This window comes from Lynx canadensis, chromosome A1 (assembly GCF_007474595.2).
Source record: "Lynx canadensis isolate LIC74 chromosome A1, mLynCan4.pri.v2, whole genome shotgun sequence".
Taxonomy (NCBI): Eukaryota; Metazoa; Chordata; class Mammalia; order Carnivora; family Felidae; genus Lynx; species Lynx canadensis.
Window position 1 is genome coordinate 163,421,411 of NC_044303.2, and position 21,048 is coordinate 163,442,458.

The window sequence follows — 21,048 nt, forward strand, 5'->3', positions numbered from 1 at the left end:
CAGATATAAAACATGCTGCAAAATCTATGCCAATTAATAAGGTTAAATACTTAACAACCTAATACAAATATTCTCATTTTTAAAGAGACACATGTATACATTTTACATAATTAAAGAAAATATTCAAAGAAAATATACAATTTTACTTATATTTTTCTCCAATTTACAAAGCTAGATCAATTGCATACATTCTTTCCATACATAAGAGTGTGTGGAAAGTTACATTTTTATGTCCTACAATTAAGGAAATCTAAATATTAAAACTAAGTTTTAAGACATATATCCAATTATGTACAAAAATAACCACAGGTCAACTTATAGTTTCAAGTTCACTTTAAAAATCATACAAAGGAGGCGCAGGAAGATGGCGGCGTAGGAGGACGCTGGGCTCACCGCGCGTCCTGCTGATCACTTAGATTCCACCTACACCTGCCTAAATAACCCAGAAAACCGCCAGAGGATTAGCAGAACGGAGTCACCGGACCCAAGTGCAGACGAGAGGCCCACAGAAGAGGGTAGGAAGGGCGGCGAGGCGGTGCACGCTCCACGGACTGGCGGGAGGGAGCCGGGGCGGAGGGGCGGCTTGCCAGCCAAGCAGAGCCCCCGAGTCCGGCTTGCAAAAGCGGAGGGGCCTGACGGACTGTGTTCCGACAGCAAGCGCGACTTAGCGTCTGGGAGGTCATAAGTTAACAGCTCTGCTCGGAAAGCGGGAAGGCTGGAGGACAAAGGGAGGGTGAGCTGCGGAGCCCCCGGACGACAGAGCTCAGTTTGGCGGGGAACAAAGGCGCTTGCCAGCGCCATCTTCCCCGCCCATCCCCCAGCCAAAATCCCAAAGGGAACCGGCTCTGGCCAGGGAAATTGCTCGCTCCGCGCAAACACCCAACTCTGTGCTTCTGCGGAGCCAAACCTCCGGCAGCGGATCTGACTCCCTCCGGCTGCCACAGGGCCCCTCCTGAAGTGGATCACCTAAGGAGAAGCGAGCTAAGCCTGCCCCCCCTCCCGCCGTGCACCTTGCCTTCCCACCCCAGCTAATACGCCAGATCCCCAGCATCACAAGCCTGGCAGTGTGCAAGTAGCCCAGACGGGCCACGCCACCCCACAGTGAATCCCACCCCTAGGAGAGGGGAAGAGAAGGCACACACCAGTCTGACTGTGGCCCCAGCGGTGGGCTGGGGGCAGACATCAGGTCGGACTGCGGCCCCGCCCACCAACTCCAGTTATACACCACAGCACAGGGGAAGTGCCCTGCAGGTCCTCACCACACCAGGGACTATCCAAAATGACCAAGCGGAAGAATTCCCCTCAGAAGAATCTCCAGGAAATAACAACAGCTAATGAGCTGATCAAAAAGGATTTAAATAATATAACAGAAAGTGAATTTAGAATAATAGTCATAAAATTAATCGCTGGGCTGGAAAACAGTATACAGGACAGCAGAGAATCTCTTGCTACAGAGATCAAGGGACTAAGGAACAGTCACGAGGAGCTGAAAAATCATACAAACTGTGAAAAAACAATACTATGAAAAAATTTTGTTCTTAAAGTAGCATACCAACACATATAATCTAGTTGATCCAAAAGTATAAATAATGATTATAAATTACAGTAGTGTCTAAACTGCCCTGTCATAAAAGGAGGTATTCTTTGTAAATATGTGTAAGAGTCTGACTTCATTAAAGTGCCAAAATTATTTTCACTTTACCCATTTTCATTAAAAAGTTTATAAAAATGTATCATCTTATAAAATTGAGCACACTGAATGCAATTAAACCCTTGATAACTAAAAATCATTATGAACGCCAATTATTAAGTGACTTGTTCATCAAATATATGCATATATAGGGTGATTTCTTCTTCTCCCTAAATTAAGTATGAACTTCAACATTTTTCTTAATCTGTTATTCACAGATCTATTTCCTCCATATTCTGAGTAGACAAAGTTGGCTTCAATCTGAGTTAAAACAAATGGAGTGTTATAATGTTATATGTGAAATACTTTATCTTTCAAATAAATGATCAGTAGAAAAGTGGAGTTTAATGTATTAATCAAACAACATTAATACAGGCCCACTATCAGCAAAGTACTATTTTAGGTGCTGTAAATAATATACTAGGTGATAAGGTTTTTTTTTTTTTTTTTTTTTAATTTTTTTTTCAACGTTTTTATTTATTTTGGGGACAGAGAGAGACAGAGCATGAACGGAGGAGGGGCAGAGAGAGAGGGAGACACAGAATCGGAAACAGGCTCCAGGCTCCGAGCCATCAGCCCAGAGCCTGACGCGGGGCTCGAACTCCCAGACCGCGAGATCGTGACCTGGCTGAAGTCGGACGCTTAACCGACTGCGCCACCCAGGCGCCCCGGTGATAAGTTTTTAAAATGAGAAAAATTAAATTACTGAATATGTAAATACTGATCAACAGTTTATTAAGAAGTCTTTTCAAAGAAAGCCAATAAAATGTACCTAAGTCATTTAAAAAAAAATCTTTTCATATATAATTGGCACTTTACCGAAGTTGGTATTTCTCCCGGAAGACATATAATTGGATAATACTATTATGGAATCACAAAAGGAAAGTGTTAAAAATAAGAAATAGTAGCAAATTACTTCCTGCAATTCTTGAGTTAAAGTGAAAATATGTAAATACAATGTTATTCCTGAATTCATTTTATACTGGGATACAAAGAAGATAACCTATGTTCTAATAATTCAGTAACCTTTTGTGATGGACAGACTAGTGTATATAAATTTAAAAACAAAGTAGCTGGTTTTAAATTCATGAGTTTTCAAGAATAGTTCTCAAAAATCATCACATAAATTTGGTTAGTTTAAATTTTTATACCATAAATTTTCTAAATAAGCCCCAACTACTGGTAATGATAATTAAACTAAAACAAGTTGCAAGAAGAATAGAAATATCACTTTGTTTTTAAGATATAAACTTTTAACTAATCACTGGCTTTTTCTCTAGTTTAGTTTATTAGTTTTTTATTTCACACCTGTACAATGGGAAGTGTGTGTGTGTGTGTGTGTGTGCGCGCGTTCTGAGGTTTTTGGTGGGTTCTGAAGGCACAAGTCTGTTTCTTATATTAAAACAAAAACAAACACATTCATAAATATACAGAAAATGCATTTAATTACAAAATACCAACTTTTAAAATATGATTGTCCATATCGGGTGGATAATGCTGCAATGGCAATGTGAATTCTTACAAATGAAGGCCAATTTTCCGGTTGTAAAATGGTCTCCTTTTGCTATTTCACCCTTCATTTCCTGCATTGCTGAGATCACATTCTACTGAAACAGTCACAACTGCATTCTGACTCTGAAATGATACATCTGTGTCTAATGGTGGCGGCTTATACAAAAAGACTGCACACCCATTGAAGAAAACGGTGATAATTTTACAAGTAACACCTAAATACAAAAACAAAAATTAATCATGCGTTTGGGCCTTTAAGTATTACAAAAAATTAATTCTCACTGAAAAATTCCTCATGAATAGAAACTACTTTAAAGAAGAGCATTATTTACAGTTCTATATTTTAAATTTTAAAAGTTTTACAAAGAAAGGTGATATTCTTCAGTAAAACATTTCTATACAACTCAATGAACTAGTCTTTATTTTCCCTTTTAAGTTTATTTATTCTGAGAAAGAGAGAGACAGAGAGCACACATGCAAGTGGGGGAGGGGCAGAGAGAGAGATGGAGAGAGAATAGCAAGCAGGTCTCCCACTGTCAGTGTAGAGCCTGACGTGGGACTCAATCTCACAAAACAGGAGATCATGACCTGAGCTGAAATCAAGAGCTGGATGCTTAATCGACTGAGCCTCTACTTTCTTTTCAAACAGTAAAATGTACGATAACTATTCTTTTCTTGGTTATGCTTGTACATTCTTATAAAAGAAGTATTACAGAGAATTAAATAAATCCATGTTTCATTTCTAATTTTATTAACATCGTATGTATAAAAAGTTACAAGGAATGAAGCCAGTGACAAAATATAATAGCTTACTATATCCTTGAACCTAAGTAAGTTGTAGAATTTTCATGTCCATGAAGGAAAACAATTCTTAAAATAAAAAGCCTCTGGGGCTCTTAGGAGAAAGCTTCCATGAAATAGATCACATTGAATACTCATCCAAATTTAAGTATCAACTAAAAATATGAAACAGATTCACTTCACAAATTTTGTTTTCAAAGAACTCTGATTCTGAACTTGGCTACATGAAGAGAAACTATTTCTGGCCAGAGTATAAGCATTTAAGTCACGGTTGAATAAATTAAATGACCTCATAATGTAGTTTTTACAATACCTAAATGTATTAGCCATTAGTATTTTATTCAAAACGCATATATGAAAAATAGGAATTTTCACTGAACTATGCATTTATAGAACTACATGTAGGAAGAATAATTACATAGGTATTATTGTCACAATGTTTTTAGAAAATTTAAAGGTATGTATGTTTTGGGGGAAAATTCTCATATTCATAGAGTAGGAAAAGGAACAAATTCATTATCTGTACCTTTTGGTTAAAAAATACAAGCATAACAAATTAAATAATTTTTAAGCATAAAAACACAGTGAATAAAAATGTTTAACAAGTAAAAGTGGTGGAAAGATTAATTTCACCTAGTTAATATTTATTCTCCTATTATATTTTTGAATTTATGTATTTATTTCTTCAGTGGGCATTTTATTATTCTGTCATTATAAATTCAGACATCATTCTCTAGGTTTAAACACATTGAAGCTTAATAAGCTATCCTGATACATATACCAAAATACAATCACAGTCACAACAAACTGCACAATATGTAAATGTATACGTGTGTGTGTATTGTATCTAGGACTTCTGAATTTTTTTATTGAATTATACTGGCATAAGATTTGTATTAGTTTCAAGTATATAAGAATACTTTGATATTTTTAAACATTATGAAATGATAACTACCATAGGTCCAGTTACTGTCACCACATAAAGTCATTACAGTATTATTGAACATAGATCCTATGCTGTACATTACAACCTGTGACCTATTTTATAACTGGAAATTTGTACCTTTTATTCCCCTTCACCTATTTTGCCTGTCCACTCCTTCCCTCCCCTGTGTCAACTACCAGTTTGTTCTCTGTATCTACCAATCTGTGTCTGGCTTGTTTTGTTTCTTTTACTTGTTTGGCTTTTTTTAGATTCCACATATAAATGAGATCATATGTTATTTGTCTTTATCTGACTTATGTCATTTAGCATAATACCACCTAGGTCCATTCATGCTGTCACAAATAACAAGATTTCATCCTTTTTATTCCTGTGTAATGTTCCACTATATATATAGACCACATTTTCTTTATCCATTCATCTATCAATGGACACTTAGGTTACTTTCATATCTTACCTACTATAAATAATGTTGCAATGAACATAGGAGTACATATATTCATCAGATTAGTATTCTCATTTTCTTCAGATAAATACCCAGAAACACTCAGAAGTAGAATTACTAGATCATATTTAGTTTAGAATTAATAGATCTATTTTTAATTTTTTGAGGAACCCCCACACTATTTTACATAGCGGCTGCACCAGTTTGTATTCCCACCGACAGTGCATGAGAGTTCCCTTTTCTCCACATCCTCACTAACACTTGTTATTTCCTCTTTTTGATAATAGCCATTCTGATAGGTGTGAGGTGATAGCTCACTGTGTTTTTGATTTGTATCTCCCTTATGATTAGTGATGTAAAGTATCTTTTCATGTGCCTGTTGGCCATGTGAATGTCTTCTTTGGAAAAACGTCTATCAGATCCTCTGCCTATCTTTTAATCAGGTTGGTTGTTTGCTTTTTTGTGGTTGTTATTGAGTTGTATGATTTCTGTATATAGTTTGAATATCGACCCCTTATTGGACATCTCATCTCCAAGCATCTTCTCCCATTAAGTTGCCTTTTCATCTGTTTATGGTTTCCTTCACTGTACAAAAAAAGTTTTTTAGTTGAATGTGACTACATTCCCTTTATTTATTTTTGCCTTAGTTTCCCTTGCCTGAACTCAGAGATCCAAAAAACTACTGTTAAGGCTGCTGTCAAAGAGCTTATTACGTTTTCTTCTAGGAATTTTATGGTTTCAGCTCTTACACTGAAACCTTTAATACATTTTGACTTTATTGTTGTGTATGGTGTAACAAAGAGGTCCAATTTCATTCTTTTGCATGTAGCTGTCCAGTTTTCCCAGCACCATTTATTGAAGAGACTGTCTTTTCTCCACTGTATGTTCTTGACTGCTTTATTGTAGGTTAATTGAGCATATAAATATGGGTTTACTTTTGGGATTTCCTTAGTGCAATTGAAAAAGTTGTTTTCTTGATTTCTCTTTCTCATAGTTCGCTATTAGTGTAGAGAAATGTGACAGATTTCTGTATACTAATTTTGTATCGTGCAACTTTACCTAATTCACTTATTATTTCCAATAGTTTTTATGGTGGACTTCCAATACTATGTTGAATAAAAGTGGTGAGAGTAAGCATCCTTGTCATGTTCCTTATCATAGAAGAAAAGCTTTTATCTTTTTACTGTGGAGTAAAATGTTAGCTGTGGGTTTGTCATATGTGTCCTTTATTTATTGAGGTATGTTCCCTCTTTACCTACTTTGTTTAGAGTTTTTATCACAAATGGATGTTGAATTCTGTCAAATGCTTTTCCTTCAATTATGGAAATGATCAGGTTTTTTATCCTTAATTTTGTCAATGTCATGTGTCACACTGATTGGTTTATGGGTACTGATGAACTCTGCATCCCTGAAACAAATCCCACTTAGTCATGGTTTATGATCCCTTTAATATACTGCTGAATTAAGTTTGATACTTTGTTGAGGACTTCTGCATTTATGTTCATTAGGGATATTTGCCTGTAATTTTCTTCTTGGCAGTGTCTTTGGTTTTACTATAAGGATAATGCTGGGCTCAGAAGGATTAAGTATTAACTCTTTAAATGTTTGGTAGAATTCACCTGTGAAGCCATCTGGACCTGGACCTTTGTCTGTTGGGTATTTTTTGATTACTGATTCAATTTCATTACTAGCAATTAGTCTTATTCAGATTTTCTATTTCTTCAAGATTCAGTCTTGGAAGACTATTTTTCTAGGAACTTACTCATTTCTTCTAGGTTATCTAATTTGATGGTGTATAATTGTTCATAATATTCTCTTATGATCCTTTTTATTTCTGTGGTGTCCACTGTAATTTCTCTTCTGTCATTTCTGGTTTTATTTGTTTGGGCTCTCTTTGTTTCTTGACGAGTTTAGTTAAAAGTGTTGATTTTTGTTGATTTTTATTGATGTTTTCAAATAACCAACTCTTCGTTTCATTGATCATTTTTATTTATTTATTTGTTTATTTATTTATCTCTTATTTCACTTACTTTTTCTCCTGGTCTTTATTATTTCCTTCCTTCTAAGAACTTTGGGCTTTGTTTTCTTTTTCTAGTTTCTTTAAATGTAAACTTAGATTGTTTGAGATTTTTATTGTTTCCTAAGGAAGGCCTGTATAACAATGAACTTCCTTCCCTTTTACAACTGTTATTTGCTGCATCCCCCAAATTCTAGAACATTGTGTTTCCATTTTTATTTATCTTAAGGTATTTTTTTAATTTCTCTTTTGATTTCTTCTTTGATCCACTGGTTGTTCAGTAGCATGTTTTTATTATTTTATTATTTTTTTATTTTAATTAATTTATTTTTAAATTTATATCCAAGTTAATTAACATATAGTGCAACAATGATTTCAGGAGATTCCTTAATGCCCCTTACCCATTTAGCCCACCTTCCCTCCCACAACCCCTCTAGCAGCCCTCTGTTTGTTTTCTATATTTAAGAGTCTCCTATGTTTTGTCCCCCTCCCTGATTTTATATTATTTTTGCTTCACTTCCCTTATGTTCATCTGTTTTGTATCTTAAATTCCTCATATGAGTGAAGTCATATGGTATGTGTCTTTCTCTAATTTCGCTTAGCAAAATACTCTCTAATTCCATACATATAGTTCCAAGTGGCAATATTTCATTCTTTTTGATTGCTAAGTAATACCACATCTTCTTTATCCATTCATCCATCGATGGACATTTGAGCTCTTTTCATACTTTGGCTATTGTCAATAGCATTGCTATAAACATTGGGGTGCATGTGACCCTTCAAAACAGCACACTTGTATCCCTTAGATAAATACCTAGTAGTGCAATTGCTGGGTCATAGAGTAGTTCTATTTTTAATTTTTGAGGAACCTAAATACTGTTTTCCAGACTTGCTATACCAGTTTAGTAGCATTTTTTAAAAATCTTCACATATTTTGGAGTGACTGGGTGGCTCAGTCAGTTAAGCATCTGACTTTGGTTCAGGTCATGATCTTACAGTTTGCACGTTCGAGCCTGATGTCAGGCTCTGTGCTGACAGCTCAGAGCCTGGAGCCTGTTTCAGATTGTGTGTCCCTCTCTGTCTCCCCCTCCCCAGCTCACTCTCTCTCTTAAAAATAAATAAACATTAAAAAAATTTTTTAATAGAAAAATAAATAAATAAATCTTGACATATTTTGTGAACTTTCCAGTTTTGTTCTTGTAACTGATTTCCAATGTAATACTTTTGTGGTGAGAAAACATACCTGATATGATTTCAGATGTCCCATGTGCACTTGAAAAGAATGTGTATTCTGCTGTTTTGGCATGGAATGCTCTGTAAATATCTTTTAGGTTCATTTGATATATTTAAGGCCATACTTACATTATTGATTGTCTATCTGGATGATCTATCCACTAATGTGAGTGGGGTATTAAAGTCCCCTACTATTATTGTATTACTATTTCTCCCATTAATACTGGTGATATTTGCTTTACATATTTAGGTACTGCTATGTTAGGTACAGAAATGTTTACAAATGCTATTGGATTGATACCTTTACCATTATGTAATGCCTTTGTCTCCTGTTCTGGTCTTTGTTTTAAAATCTATTTTGTCTGAGGGGCATCTGGGTGGCTCAGTCAGGTAAGTGTCTTGACTCTTGATTTTGGCTCAGGTCATGACCCCACAGTCCATGAGATTAACCCCCACTCTGGACTCAGCATGGAGCACAGAGACTTTGGATTCTCTCTCTTTCTCTGCCCCTCCCCTGCTCATGCTTGCTCTCACTCTCTCTCTCTCCAAATAAATAAATAAGTAAATAAATAAACTTAAAGTCTATTTTGTCTGAAGTAAGTATTGCTATTCCAGCTTTCTTTCTATTTTTATGGAATGTCTTTTCTATCCCTTCACTTTCAGTCTGGGAGCTTATAGTAGCATATACAAGGGTCTTGTTTTTTATCCATTCAGCCACTATATGTCTTTTGCTTATAGAATTTAATTCATTTACATTTAAAGCAATTACTCATAGGTACGTACTTACTGCCATTTTGTTAACTGCTTTCTGGCTATATTTGTAATCTGTTTCTGATCCTTTCTTCTTCTCTTTTTCTCTTCTCCTGTGGCTTATTTTCTTTTATTTGTTTAGATTCCTTTTTCTTTTCCTTTGTGCATTTACTATAAATTTTTTTACATGTGTGGTAACCATAAATTTCACATATAACATCTTACGTATATAAGTCCCTTTCAAGTTGATGGTAACTTAATTTTGAACACATTTCAAAACTTTATACTTATACTCACATTCTCCACATTTTAGATTTTTGATAACACATTTTACATCTTTTTACTTCATGTTTCCTTAACTAATTATGCATTTTAAATGAACTTTACTATTTTTATCTTTTACCCTTAACACTTACTTTATTAGAGGTTGATCTACTATCTTTATTATTTATTTACATTTACTGGTGAGATTTTTATTCTCATGTTTTCTCATTAATTAGTGTCTTTTCTTTTTAGCTTAAGAGAAGTGCCTTTAATATTTCTTGTAAGGCCGGGTTAGTGGTGATGAACTTCCTTTAGTTTTTGCTTACATGGGAAACTCTTTATATCTCCTTTAATTCTAAATGATAATCTTGCTGGCTAGAGTACTCTTGCTTGACAGTTTTTTTTTTTTTTTTCCTTTAAGGTTTTGAATATGTCATGCCACTCCTTTCCGTCCTGTGCAGTTTCTGCTGAAAAACCTGCTGATAGGCTTATTGGGTTTACCTTATAGGTAATATATTTCATTCCCTTGCTGCTTTTAAGATTCTCTTTTATCTTTAACCTTTATTATTTTAATTATAATTTGTCTTGGCGTGTCTCTTTGGGTTCATCTTATTTGGAACTTTCTGGGGTATCTGGATGTTGATGATCCAGATGAACATCTAGATGATCCAGATGTTGATGAATCTTCCCTTTTCTAGATTAGGGAAGTTTTCGGCCATTATTTCTTCAAATAATTTTTCTGACCCTTTTCTCCCCTCTTCTCCTTCTGGGGCCCCTAAAATGCAAATGTTACTCCACTTAATGTTCTTCCAGAGGTCCCTTAAGGTATCACTTCTTTTAATTCTATTTTCATTTTGCTTCTCTGAGTGTTTTCCATTGCTGTCTTCCAGATCACTGATTCATTCCATTATTTTGTCCATTATGCTGCTGAAACCCTTAGAATATTTTTTAGTTCAGTTATAAGTTATGTCTTGTACCTTCTTATATTTTCTACATTTTTCTTGAAGTTCTCACTATTCATCCATTCTTTTCCCAAAATTGGTGAGCATCTTTATGATCATTGCTTTGAACTCTTTATCAGTAGGCTGCTTATCTCTATTTCCCTAAAGTCTTTTTTTCTGAGAGTTGCTTTGTTCTTTGGTTTGGAATATATTCCTCTGTCTTCTCATTTTGCTTATCTCTCTGTTATTAGTCTATATGTTTTAGGTACAATGACTACCTTTTTCAGTCTTGAAGTCATGGGCTTGTGTAAGAGCTGTTTCATGTGGCCCCAAAACACAATCTCCCCTGGCTACAGACACAGGCACCCAATGGATATCCTTTTGTGGGCACTAAGTGCTAGCTGGCTACAATAGGGACGCAGCTGCTTTATGGGGTAGGTAGGGCTCCAGGTGCTTGGCCAATCCAGTTTTGGCTTGGCAGCCATATGGATAGGGCAGTGGTTAAGGTGTTTGCCTGATCCAGTTGGAGCTTGTCTGCTACATTGGGAGGGTGACGCTCAGGAAGTTTATCTTTCTAGTTGTGGCTAGATCTCTACAGTGGGTGAGTAGAGTACTGGGAATTTTCTCAGCCTGGTTACAGTGCAGGGTGCACAAACATGACCTCTAGTGCTAGTAGACGAGAGGGAGGGCACAGAAAATGACATTCAAAGACTGTCACCACCAAGTTGGGATGGAATTACAAAAATGGCACCTACCAGGGCTTCTGTCCCTGGATAATGTCACGGCAGGGTCCTGCCTCTCTAGCAGCCACCTTAAATTTAGTAAGTGGGTCTTCTGTTCTTATAGTCTGGGTGTTTTTCAATCTGTTGCTTTTGTGCTGGATCTCAGGATGAGTGGGTCTGCACATAAGCCCTTTAAGAGTGGGATTTCTGTTCCCTATAGTTCTGTGATTCTCTTGATCTTAATCTCTGTTTATTTTCACAACCAGATGTTTTGAGATCTTGTCTTTCCAGTGCCAGTCCTCAGGGTCAGGGTGCCTATTGTGCAGCACAATCCATTCACTAGTTGAGGAACTGCTCTTTATTTTGGGGATCCCTCCCAATTGTGGAGTTACTGTGTCTGGGGTGAGATCCTCAGCAAGGCCATGTCTCTGCCTTTCCTACCCTACTTAATGCATCTCTTTTGTCTTTTGTTATGGGGTGCTGTGTCGAATGCTAAGATCCTTTTTAGAAAATTATTCTATATGTAGCTGTAAATTTATTGTGTGATGAGTTCAGGGTCTTCCTATGCCACCATCTTGAAACCTCTACCTCTATTTTTAATTTAAATATTTTACTATTTTAGGTTGTTTTTAAATTTTTAAATTTTAACTCTTGCAAAACACATGCATTGGCATAATCAATCTTTTGCAATCTTAAATGTCATTTATTGCTTAACCAAGACTATCCAAGATGGGCTACCAAAGGCAAAAAGGGTTAAACATCATAGCTAACCTTTTAAACTATAAAAACATTTCTTACAACATGCCTCCGAGCCAAAAGATACTTCCCTACCTCAGCTCTAAGTACTTTCCAAAGAGCAGGTATCTAGATGACAATCATTCCAGAGAGTTTTTCAGAATTGTCTTTTATCTTTTTGTCAGACTTTCAAAAAAATTTTTGACAGAAGTTGTTTTAAAAAATTACATGTGATTTCATGAAAGGTAAAATGTTATTCTTTTCTGAGACTGAGCCTAACAGACTCATTAAAACCTTTCATCACATGCTGTGTTAACTGATCTCTATAGGATACCCCAGTAGCATGGACTAATAAACATTATAAAACTTAAGTAACAATAAGATTTTTTTTTTCTTTTGACATTACCAATTTAATCTAAAGTTATCAAGAAATCACCACTTACTTATGGCTACTAGCATGTAGGCCATCTTGATGTTATCATAAATCCAGCAAGCGCCTCTAGTTCCACATTCATTAATATCCCACAGAATACATGTGCTGTCTATTGTGATACCAAATATAATTGGTCCAGGTATTGTGCCTAGAAGAATTATATGTGAAATACACATCAGTAAAGATTATAGCCTACAGTTATAGATTTTTATATACATGGTTATACATATATTTTATATAAATAAGACTAGGAATTAATCTGCACATATATAAATCAATCAGTTCATGTACAAGTAATAGGGGTAGAAAGAAACAGATAAAACATTCTAAAATAATTATATAATTATTATATACTTCTAATCAATTCAAAAATTCATTTTAATAAGAATATCTGGCATGCATTAGGCTAACATTTAGCTAAGTAAGTATTTTAATTCACTGCTTTCCTAATTTAATGAATATGTTTGAAATTAGCCATTTTAATTTTAAAAAATCAAAATTATTGATGCACAAGTGCTAAACTACAGTATATGTGTTATGTGCATGTGCATGCATGAAGAGTGCACATGTGTATGCACACACATGCACATACATATACATTCATACTAACATGCTTAGGAATACTATCTCAAAAACACCCCCTTCCTCGCATGAAGTTACAAGGCTCTAAGCTGCCACATCTTTAGGAAGTTTCCAATTGTTGCAAATCAAATACATGAAGTGGTATTTCTTAGACAAAGATTTCAGTTACATCCAGTCTGTTTTTTCATGACCTGAAGGCTGACAGAGTCAAAATAGCACTGGATTGAGAATAAAGTTATCATTTTCCTATTCTCATTTTCACCACAAATTGTGTAACCCTGGGAAAATCCCTGAATCTCCCAGAACCTTAATTTATTCACCTGAAGATGGGAAAGTTGGTTCAGGGGATTTCTAATGCTCCTAACTTTTGGTTTTTAGTTTTATAAATGATCTTTATATTATGGGTATAATATTGTGGGAATAATCATACACACATATAATTATATGTATAATACAGTATTTCTGTCCTTCTGTTTCTTCCTACATCTGGAAACTTATGAAATTTTCTATAAAATCTTTCTTCCATCAATTCTTAACTAGCCACAATATGTATGCCAAATTTTAATTGAAATTTGTTAACTCATTATTTTTCATTGCTAATATGATATAATTATGCCCAAATGGAGATCAATGCTGGGAGAAAAGGAATTGCAATAGTTATAAATATGATTCTATCATAATTTATGTTGATAATAGGTTTTACATGAATAGGAAAAATTTATGTATTTTACTGTGCTCAATTAAAAATGTGTTGATAGGGGCGCCTGGGTGGCGCAGTTGGTTAAGCGTCCGACTTCAGCCAGGTCACGATCTCGCGGTCTGGGAGTTCGAGCCCCGCGTCAGGCTCTGGGCTGATGGCTCAGAGCCTGGAGCCTGTTTCCGATTCTGTGTCTCCCTCTCTCTCTGCCCCTCCCCCGTTCGTGCTCTGTCTCTCCCTGTCCCAAAAATAAATAAACGTTGAAAAAAAAATTAAAAAAAAAAAAAAAAACAAATAAAAATGTGTTGATGATCCTATGTTATATTTATAATAAATATGATACACTCCTTAAAGTTATATTTGTAACAGAATTGGAAATGACAGTTAACCAATCAGGTAGGTTAAAGAGTAAAGTCATTATTTTCTTATGTGATCTATAAACAATACTACATCTCAAATATTAGAAAACAACTTTCTTCAATGATGATTACATAGTTTTCTATGGCATTTAAATTATTTTCCTGGCATATCCCTTAAGTGAATAAATCAATGATGCTAATCAACAAAAATAACCAACAGTCACCAATGAATTAAGAAAAATGGCATACCAACTAATCGAAGCAGCATAAACTGTATTCCCAATGCTAGGGACCGTTGCCTCTGATTAACACACCTAAAGATATCAAATACGTATACGTTAACTAAAAGTGGTCATATAGTATATTTGCTCTTAAAGCCAATTTATTTCTCTACCAGTTTAGCATTCCTAGATTAAGTAAATGTTACGTGCATGAAATAAACTATTTGTAACAGCTTATATAGAGTTGAACCTTTCTGGAATTATAAAAGAAGAAAAATGTTACATGAACTAAAACACTACAAAACACCAAAAAGAATCAAAGTTTGACAAATATATCGAATATGTATGAATTGAAACAAATGTAGAAAAGAAAGCACATGCATTAATAAGACTTGTTTTTACTATCCCTTAAGTCACAAGTCACATGACTTAAGTCACAAACAAATATTACTCTAATTCTTACTAAGTTTTGAGACAGAAACCATACATAGGGGATAAAGTACTAATTCAGGTTTTGTAAAACAGTTGTTGAGGCTCAATCTGATTCAACAATGATTCTTTAAGTAATGACTATCAAACATGAAATGAGACATGATACTGGCACACAAGAGTTAGACAGGAGATAAAAGAGATCAACTAGTTTTTAAAAACAAACATGTAGTTGAAAAGTTTTATAGATAATGTTCCAAAAATGAAGTTTTAAAAAATCGTTTTCTCGGTTCTCTAAATAACTCCAATTTCCACATAGGATAATGTTATCAGACTATTTAATATTTGCAGACAGAATCTCCAAAATTTCCATTGGACAAAAAGTATGTGAAAAAGTAATGAGTATCAGGGAACAAAAACTGAAGAGTAAAAAAGCTAGAGGTTGTTAGGAAAGACATAGAAAGACTGATGAACTTATGAAAGGGCAGATTTTTTTATCAAAAAAAAATTGATAAGTATTTTTATCAAGTGTTGTGAAGGAAAAAGAGCAAATTGAAAGCTCAAAACACTGCCAAGAGTCATATGGCATCTAGCTTCTCATCTAGTAGAGCATTGTTTAGAGAAGGTTGAATATCACTGCACCTACTATTATGAGGTAGAATTCAGGTCATTCTGATTCTGACATATGCGGAATACTCTATATTTCCATCATACTCAAACACGGTTGAATAGCTTAAACTGAAGCCTGATGAAAGAGTCAGAGAAGCTAAAGTCAAGTATATTCCAGATAGGCAATATTAAGACACTTTCACATACATGATCACATTTAAACCTCATATATCTGGGGTTCAAAGAAGTAGCTTTTCCAATGTCATAGAAGTAACAATGTTATAAGAACTGAATTAGTTTTAGAACCAGTGGTCAATATATGAACCAAATGAACCTGAGTCTATTTTCTTTACACTCAAATTGTCTTAGGGATGGCAAATTTCACAATATAATACATACCTTAGGATGGACACAGTTATAGGAGTACCAGCCAGAAATATAAAGACAATTGTAGCAAAGAAAATGCTAAGGAACATGGGCAAATTTGCACATCGACTTTCACATCTTCCAGCTTTAACTTCAGAAATAAAACTTGCCGAAGTAGGAGTTATTTCTGTATTCCTTGCAATACAGGAACAATTGTAATATTCCTACAAATATTAGACATGATGATATTGCACGTGCTTATCTTGAAAACATATTTTATCATTGTAAGTTAGGTGATTTACAGACATGGCAATCATTTTACACAATCTTAATCTTTGAACAACAAATAATGCTACAAGAGTAATTAACTCTTAAGAGATTAAGTGAAAATAAAGGACCACATTTATGAAGTAGAAATCATCTGTATTTGAGTTGTGTTCACTGCTTCAACTTGTAAGCTATTACTGACTCATAACTTATAAAATAAATGGACAAGAATATACCAATTATCTGACCTCACCTTCCAGACTACTTTTAATAAATCATATTTGTTCAAATTATTTTCTTGCTTTCTTTTCCATTATAGAAGGTAAAGAAGCACACTATCTACAATAGTTTGAAAGGACAAACGCTATAATTTTAACAAATGTCACCGCAAAATTAACTAATATATCACAAGTCTCTAGGAAAAAAAGATGTTGCTTTCAAGTAAACAACTTTACTATCATCTTCTGAACTTTCTGTAATTGCTTTACTAAAAGCAAGTTCTATCCCTTCTAAGATGACATATTTATGACAATGATAAGCTAGAAGTTATTGCTTCATTATCCTAAAGGCTATTTTATATATAAATATATAAGATTAACTATTTAATATATACTTACATATAAATTAATAATACGAACTGTTGGAAGGTAACATGTTAAAAGATTACAATTATTACTTTTGTAGGAAAGAAATTCAGAGTTTAGGGGTGCCTGGATGGCTCAATTGGTTAAGCTTCCGACTTCGGCCTAAGTCATGATCTTGCCATTCCCAAGTTCAAGCCCCGCATTGGGGTCTGTGCTGGCAGCTCTGAGCCTGGAACCTGCTTCAAATTCTGTGTCTCCTTCTTTCTCTCTTCCCCTCCCCCATCCTCACTCTGTCTCTCTCTCTCTCTCAACAATAAATAAACATTAGGGAAAAAAAATTCAGAGTTTAAGAAGTTTGTTAGGCATAATTACTTTTTAAATGTTTTTTTACAGCTCAATTGCATTCTTACTATAAATCTTTTTACAAGTTTAAGGCCTCAATAAAGTCATAACAGAGCCATAGAAGTCAAAGGGAAATAGTACTTTTTTTATTCTAAAGGCCAGAGACCTTTTTTCAGTGCTAAAGCTAATCTAAGGCCGGTGGTACTGACACAGGATATCCAAATATGCAGATGACACTCCCAAAATGGAATATTACATACTCAGCACCTGGATATATCATATAATGAAGAAATGTAGCCTTTAAAATTTTAAAAGTATTTTCTATCTTGATGAAACTGTATACCTCTCTTAAATAAAAAAGTATACAATTTTACCTGCAATATACCTAGCTCTTACTCAACATTTGCTTTGTTGTTTGGGTCAGTGTAAAAATATAAAACTAATATTTCTGTGAACAAATGTGCATAGGTATTTACTGTATTATTATCAATGCATTTTGCCTATCTGAAATATTCCATAAGAAAAAAATCTTGTGGGGCGCCTGGGTGGCGCAGTTGGTTAAGCGTCCGACTTCAGCCAGGTCACGATCTCGTGGTCTGTGAGTTCGAGCCCCGCGTCAGGCTCTGGGCTGATGGCTCGGAGCCTGGAGCCTGTTTCCGATTCTGTGTCTCCCTCTCTCTCTGCCCCTCCCCCGTTCATGCTCTGTCTCTCTCTGTCCCAAAAAAATAAATAAACGTTGAAAAAAAAAAATTTTAAAAAAAAAAAAGAAAAAAATCTTGTGAAAAAATGAGTTGTGACAGGGACCAGATAGACATGAAAAGCCAGAACAAATAGAAAATTTGTAAGTCAAAATAACTTGCTTTTCCTAAACAATCCCTAGAAGACAATTTGCAATTTAAGATGGAAATTACAGTACTTGGGGAAAAATATAAATATCAAATTAATCATATCAAAATAACCAATACCACTTCAAGTATGTTCTGGGTATTAAAGTTTTTTTTTTTTCTTTTTTTGGTTTCCTTATGCAGGATAATATTTGTGTCTAACATTTTTAGTTATGGGAGTAAAAATTTACAAATATCTTTTTGTTGTAATCTCCTGATTAGAGTTATTCAATAGCCCTTAGCAATATTTTATACACAAGAAAATGTTACCTACATACCTACCTCTGAAAGTAATAGTTACCTATCATTCAGATACTTCTGATTCTGTAACATGCATCCTGCTCATTTGTGGAATTTGATCCCTTATAAGTAACACAAACACCTAATTTTCTCAATCTGTTTTAAAACTAAAGGAAGCCCAGATGTCTACTAGTTTGAAGGCATGATAACCCTGAGACCTGAGATCTTAAAAATCTTCTGGAGGCCATTTATTTTTCATAGGTACTTTATGGTAATGATCTAGTTTTATCTCATGGATTAAAATTGCACATATGGTACCCAAGTCCGTTAGGTCTGCTATGATTCACCACAGACATTTTTTTGACACATTTTTCAATGTTCTTAGATGATCGTTTTAAAATCTATAAGCTAGGTAATATGGAAAAAAATGTACATTGTTCCTCATATTCTCACACACCCTGCAGGAAGATCAAATCCTAGTATGTTCAGATAAATTTCTAATTTATTTATTACACACAAAATCATTATATGTGTACATGTATATGCACACATATATTTATGTGTGTTTATGAACATATAAATGCATACAACCACACACATACACACACAAACACATCCAAGTTGGCTTTAGAAGAAATCTGAAGTAATTTTATAGATTCTTTCAATTAGCTTTTTCTACTTATTTATGTATAAATCTTTTCTTACAATCTTAAACTTATCTTTTTATGGTAAAAGAAATGCCATTTCACTAGTCTACATTTCAAATATTCAAGATTGTACTGTTTTGTCATAATTGTTATGTATCTTACTCATTGTGGTCTCTTATTTCACAGTATATATTTCTCTCAGATCTTTTTAAAGTTATTACATTACGTATTAATCCATAACATATTATGTACTACTAATAATCTGAATGCTATTTTTCCCCAAACTCTTAAATTTAGCTAAGATGAAATCTTTAGATTATAGATATAGTACAATAAAATTCTATTGGATCTTCTTAAACTATTTAGCTGTTTAAAAAAATCATATCTAGGTAAACTAATATGCATTCTAACCTAGAATTAAAAGTAAATTTGTATTTGAGAATTAATGATTTGGGGCATTTTAAAATGAATCTGTGGTGCATCAAATAAGAATAATAAATATTTTTTATGTTTCTAATATATACACTGTAATTAGTAAGAATAGAAGTTCCCTGACTTCTAGGGGCATAAAGCATGGTTGAGAAAATAACACAATGTAAAAAGGTAAATAATATTTCATTACTATAATAGAAGTGATGTAACAAGATGCAGGTGATTAACTGCCAAATTTATTTTTCAACATTTAATGCATCTGAAATATAAAGGAAGAAGAGTCTTTTCCAGCAGGAGTGCTTAGGGTCTTTAAAAAACAAAAAATGTATATATGCATACACACACACACAATTAAGAACACTGTGCATGAGCTCTACCCTCTTAACAAATTTAAAGTGTGTAATACATTATTGTTGACAATACATACAATGTTCTATAGCAGATCGCTAAAGTTTATCCATCTAACTTGACTGAAACTTTATGCTGGCTTCTGAATGAAGGAGGTGGGCCAGCAAGGGAAGAACAGACAGGTACTACATAACTCCACTAGAAGGAAAAGGAGGTCATCCATAAATGTACAAACACACTACCTCATTAAGGTAAAGCAGAAGACCCAAGTTACCTTTGGCTGTCTTTTTAAAAGAGAATTTTTACAACCTGCAAAGCAGGGAGAGAAATACTGGACCCCATCTCCTCCACAGACAGGATAATAATATGATTGAAAGCAGTTACAATCGGCATTGCAAGGAGCAGTCAAGTTTCCCAGTTCTCCTGTCCTGTCATCAAGAAATGAAATGAGGCAAATTATCTATATTGTAACTTTTAATGAACAGTTCAGAAGCATTGTTAGATCTTGCCCTTCAGTCATTTATTTACTCACTCAACACATACTTAATTACTGAATGAATAAAACAAATCAAATGTCTGCCTTTTCACACAAAATTTAATTTCTTGTGGGAGAGTCAGTCAGCATAAACAATACTTATATAATACAATGTGTCTCAGTGATAAGAAAAACAGGCAGAGTAAGCAAATAAATCAGGGTTTCTCATTAGGTACTACATTATTCTTTAAAGGGGTAGCAGGGAGGGAGTGCTGCTTTTGTGGATTATAGGATGCCTAGCAGCATCCCTGGCCTCTACCCATTAGATGCCAGTAGTATCCCTCAGTTATGATAACCAAAATGTCTCCAGACATTGCTAAATTTCCCTAGAGTGTGGAAAATTTTACATCTACAAGGATGAATAAAATAATGGTTTTCAAAATACTCATACTCATTTTATCAGTGGGAAAACTAGGGCCCAGAGAGATTAAGCTTTCTATCTTCACCAAATAGTCCTGGTTCCCAGGCTCAGTTTTGTTCCATGCTGCCTTTTAATAGGATGCAATATCTTTGATAACATCGTTATGTTATTGTTAGGGTTACCCTAACCAAAGATACTTCTCCAATCCCTGTTTGTTCATCCATTCAACCAATAAACATTGAGCAAATGCTAGGCCCTATGCTAGGTATCAGGAATACAAAGCTGAGTAAAGTAGTTGCTGTCCTCAAAGATTTCACAGTCTAGGAGTAGAGATAGACACAGAAAATTATACACTAATATGGTGAACATGGTTACAGGTATTTGCAAAGTGTACTTTAGAAGCACTGAAGGACAAGCTGAAGTTTAGGTGAGAGTCTTTAGGAGCTACTACCTGAGAAAGTCTTAAAGGATGAGTAAGAGTTAGCTGGATACATGGGGAATGTGAAGAGCACTTCAGAAAAGCTGGTACAAAAGCATAAAGGTGAGATATAGCTTCCTATATGGACAAATATGAATGATGTCTGAGGCAGTGAGTGATCAGAAACATAGTTGAAGAGGGGTCAGAGACCAGATAATTGAGGGCCTTATTGACCTGTTAA

General features: G+C 34.5%; 1 protein-coding gene across 16 annotated transcripts in view; it reads right to left on the reverse strand.

Annotated features, from left to right (window-relative positions):
* The window catches only part of SLCO4C1 (solute carrier organic anion transporter family member 4C1), a 113,068-nt gene that overhangs the window by 54,310 nt on the left and 37,710 nt on the right, over nt 1-21,048 (reverse strand). For 15 of the 16 annotated variants that reach the window (XM_030325661.1, XM_030325654.1, XM_030325789.1 and 12 more), the window contains 4 exons: nt 19,768-19,921; nt 15,783-15,973; nt 14,374-14,438; nt 12,497-12,634 (listed from right to left, as the gene is read on the reverse strand). In XM_030325661.1, coding sequence (XP_030181521.1) covers nt 12,497-12,634; nt 14,374-14,438; nt 15,783-15,973; nt 19,768-19,921 — 548 coding nt within the window. Of the gene's footprint in view, nt 1-3,112; nt 3,418-12,496; nt 12,635-14,373; nt 14,439-15,782; nt 15,974-19,767; nt 19,922-21,048 lie in introns of those variants that run through there. The other variant, XM_030325768.2, reaches the window with a different exon arrangement.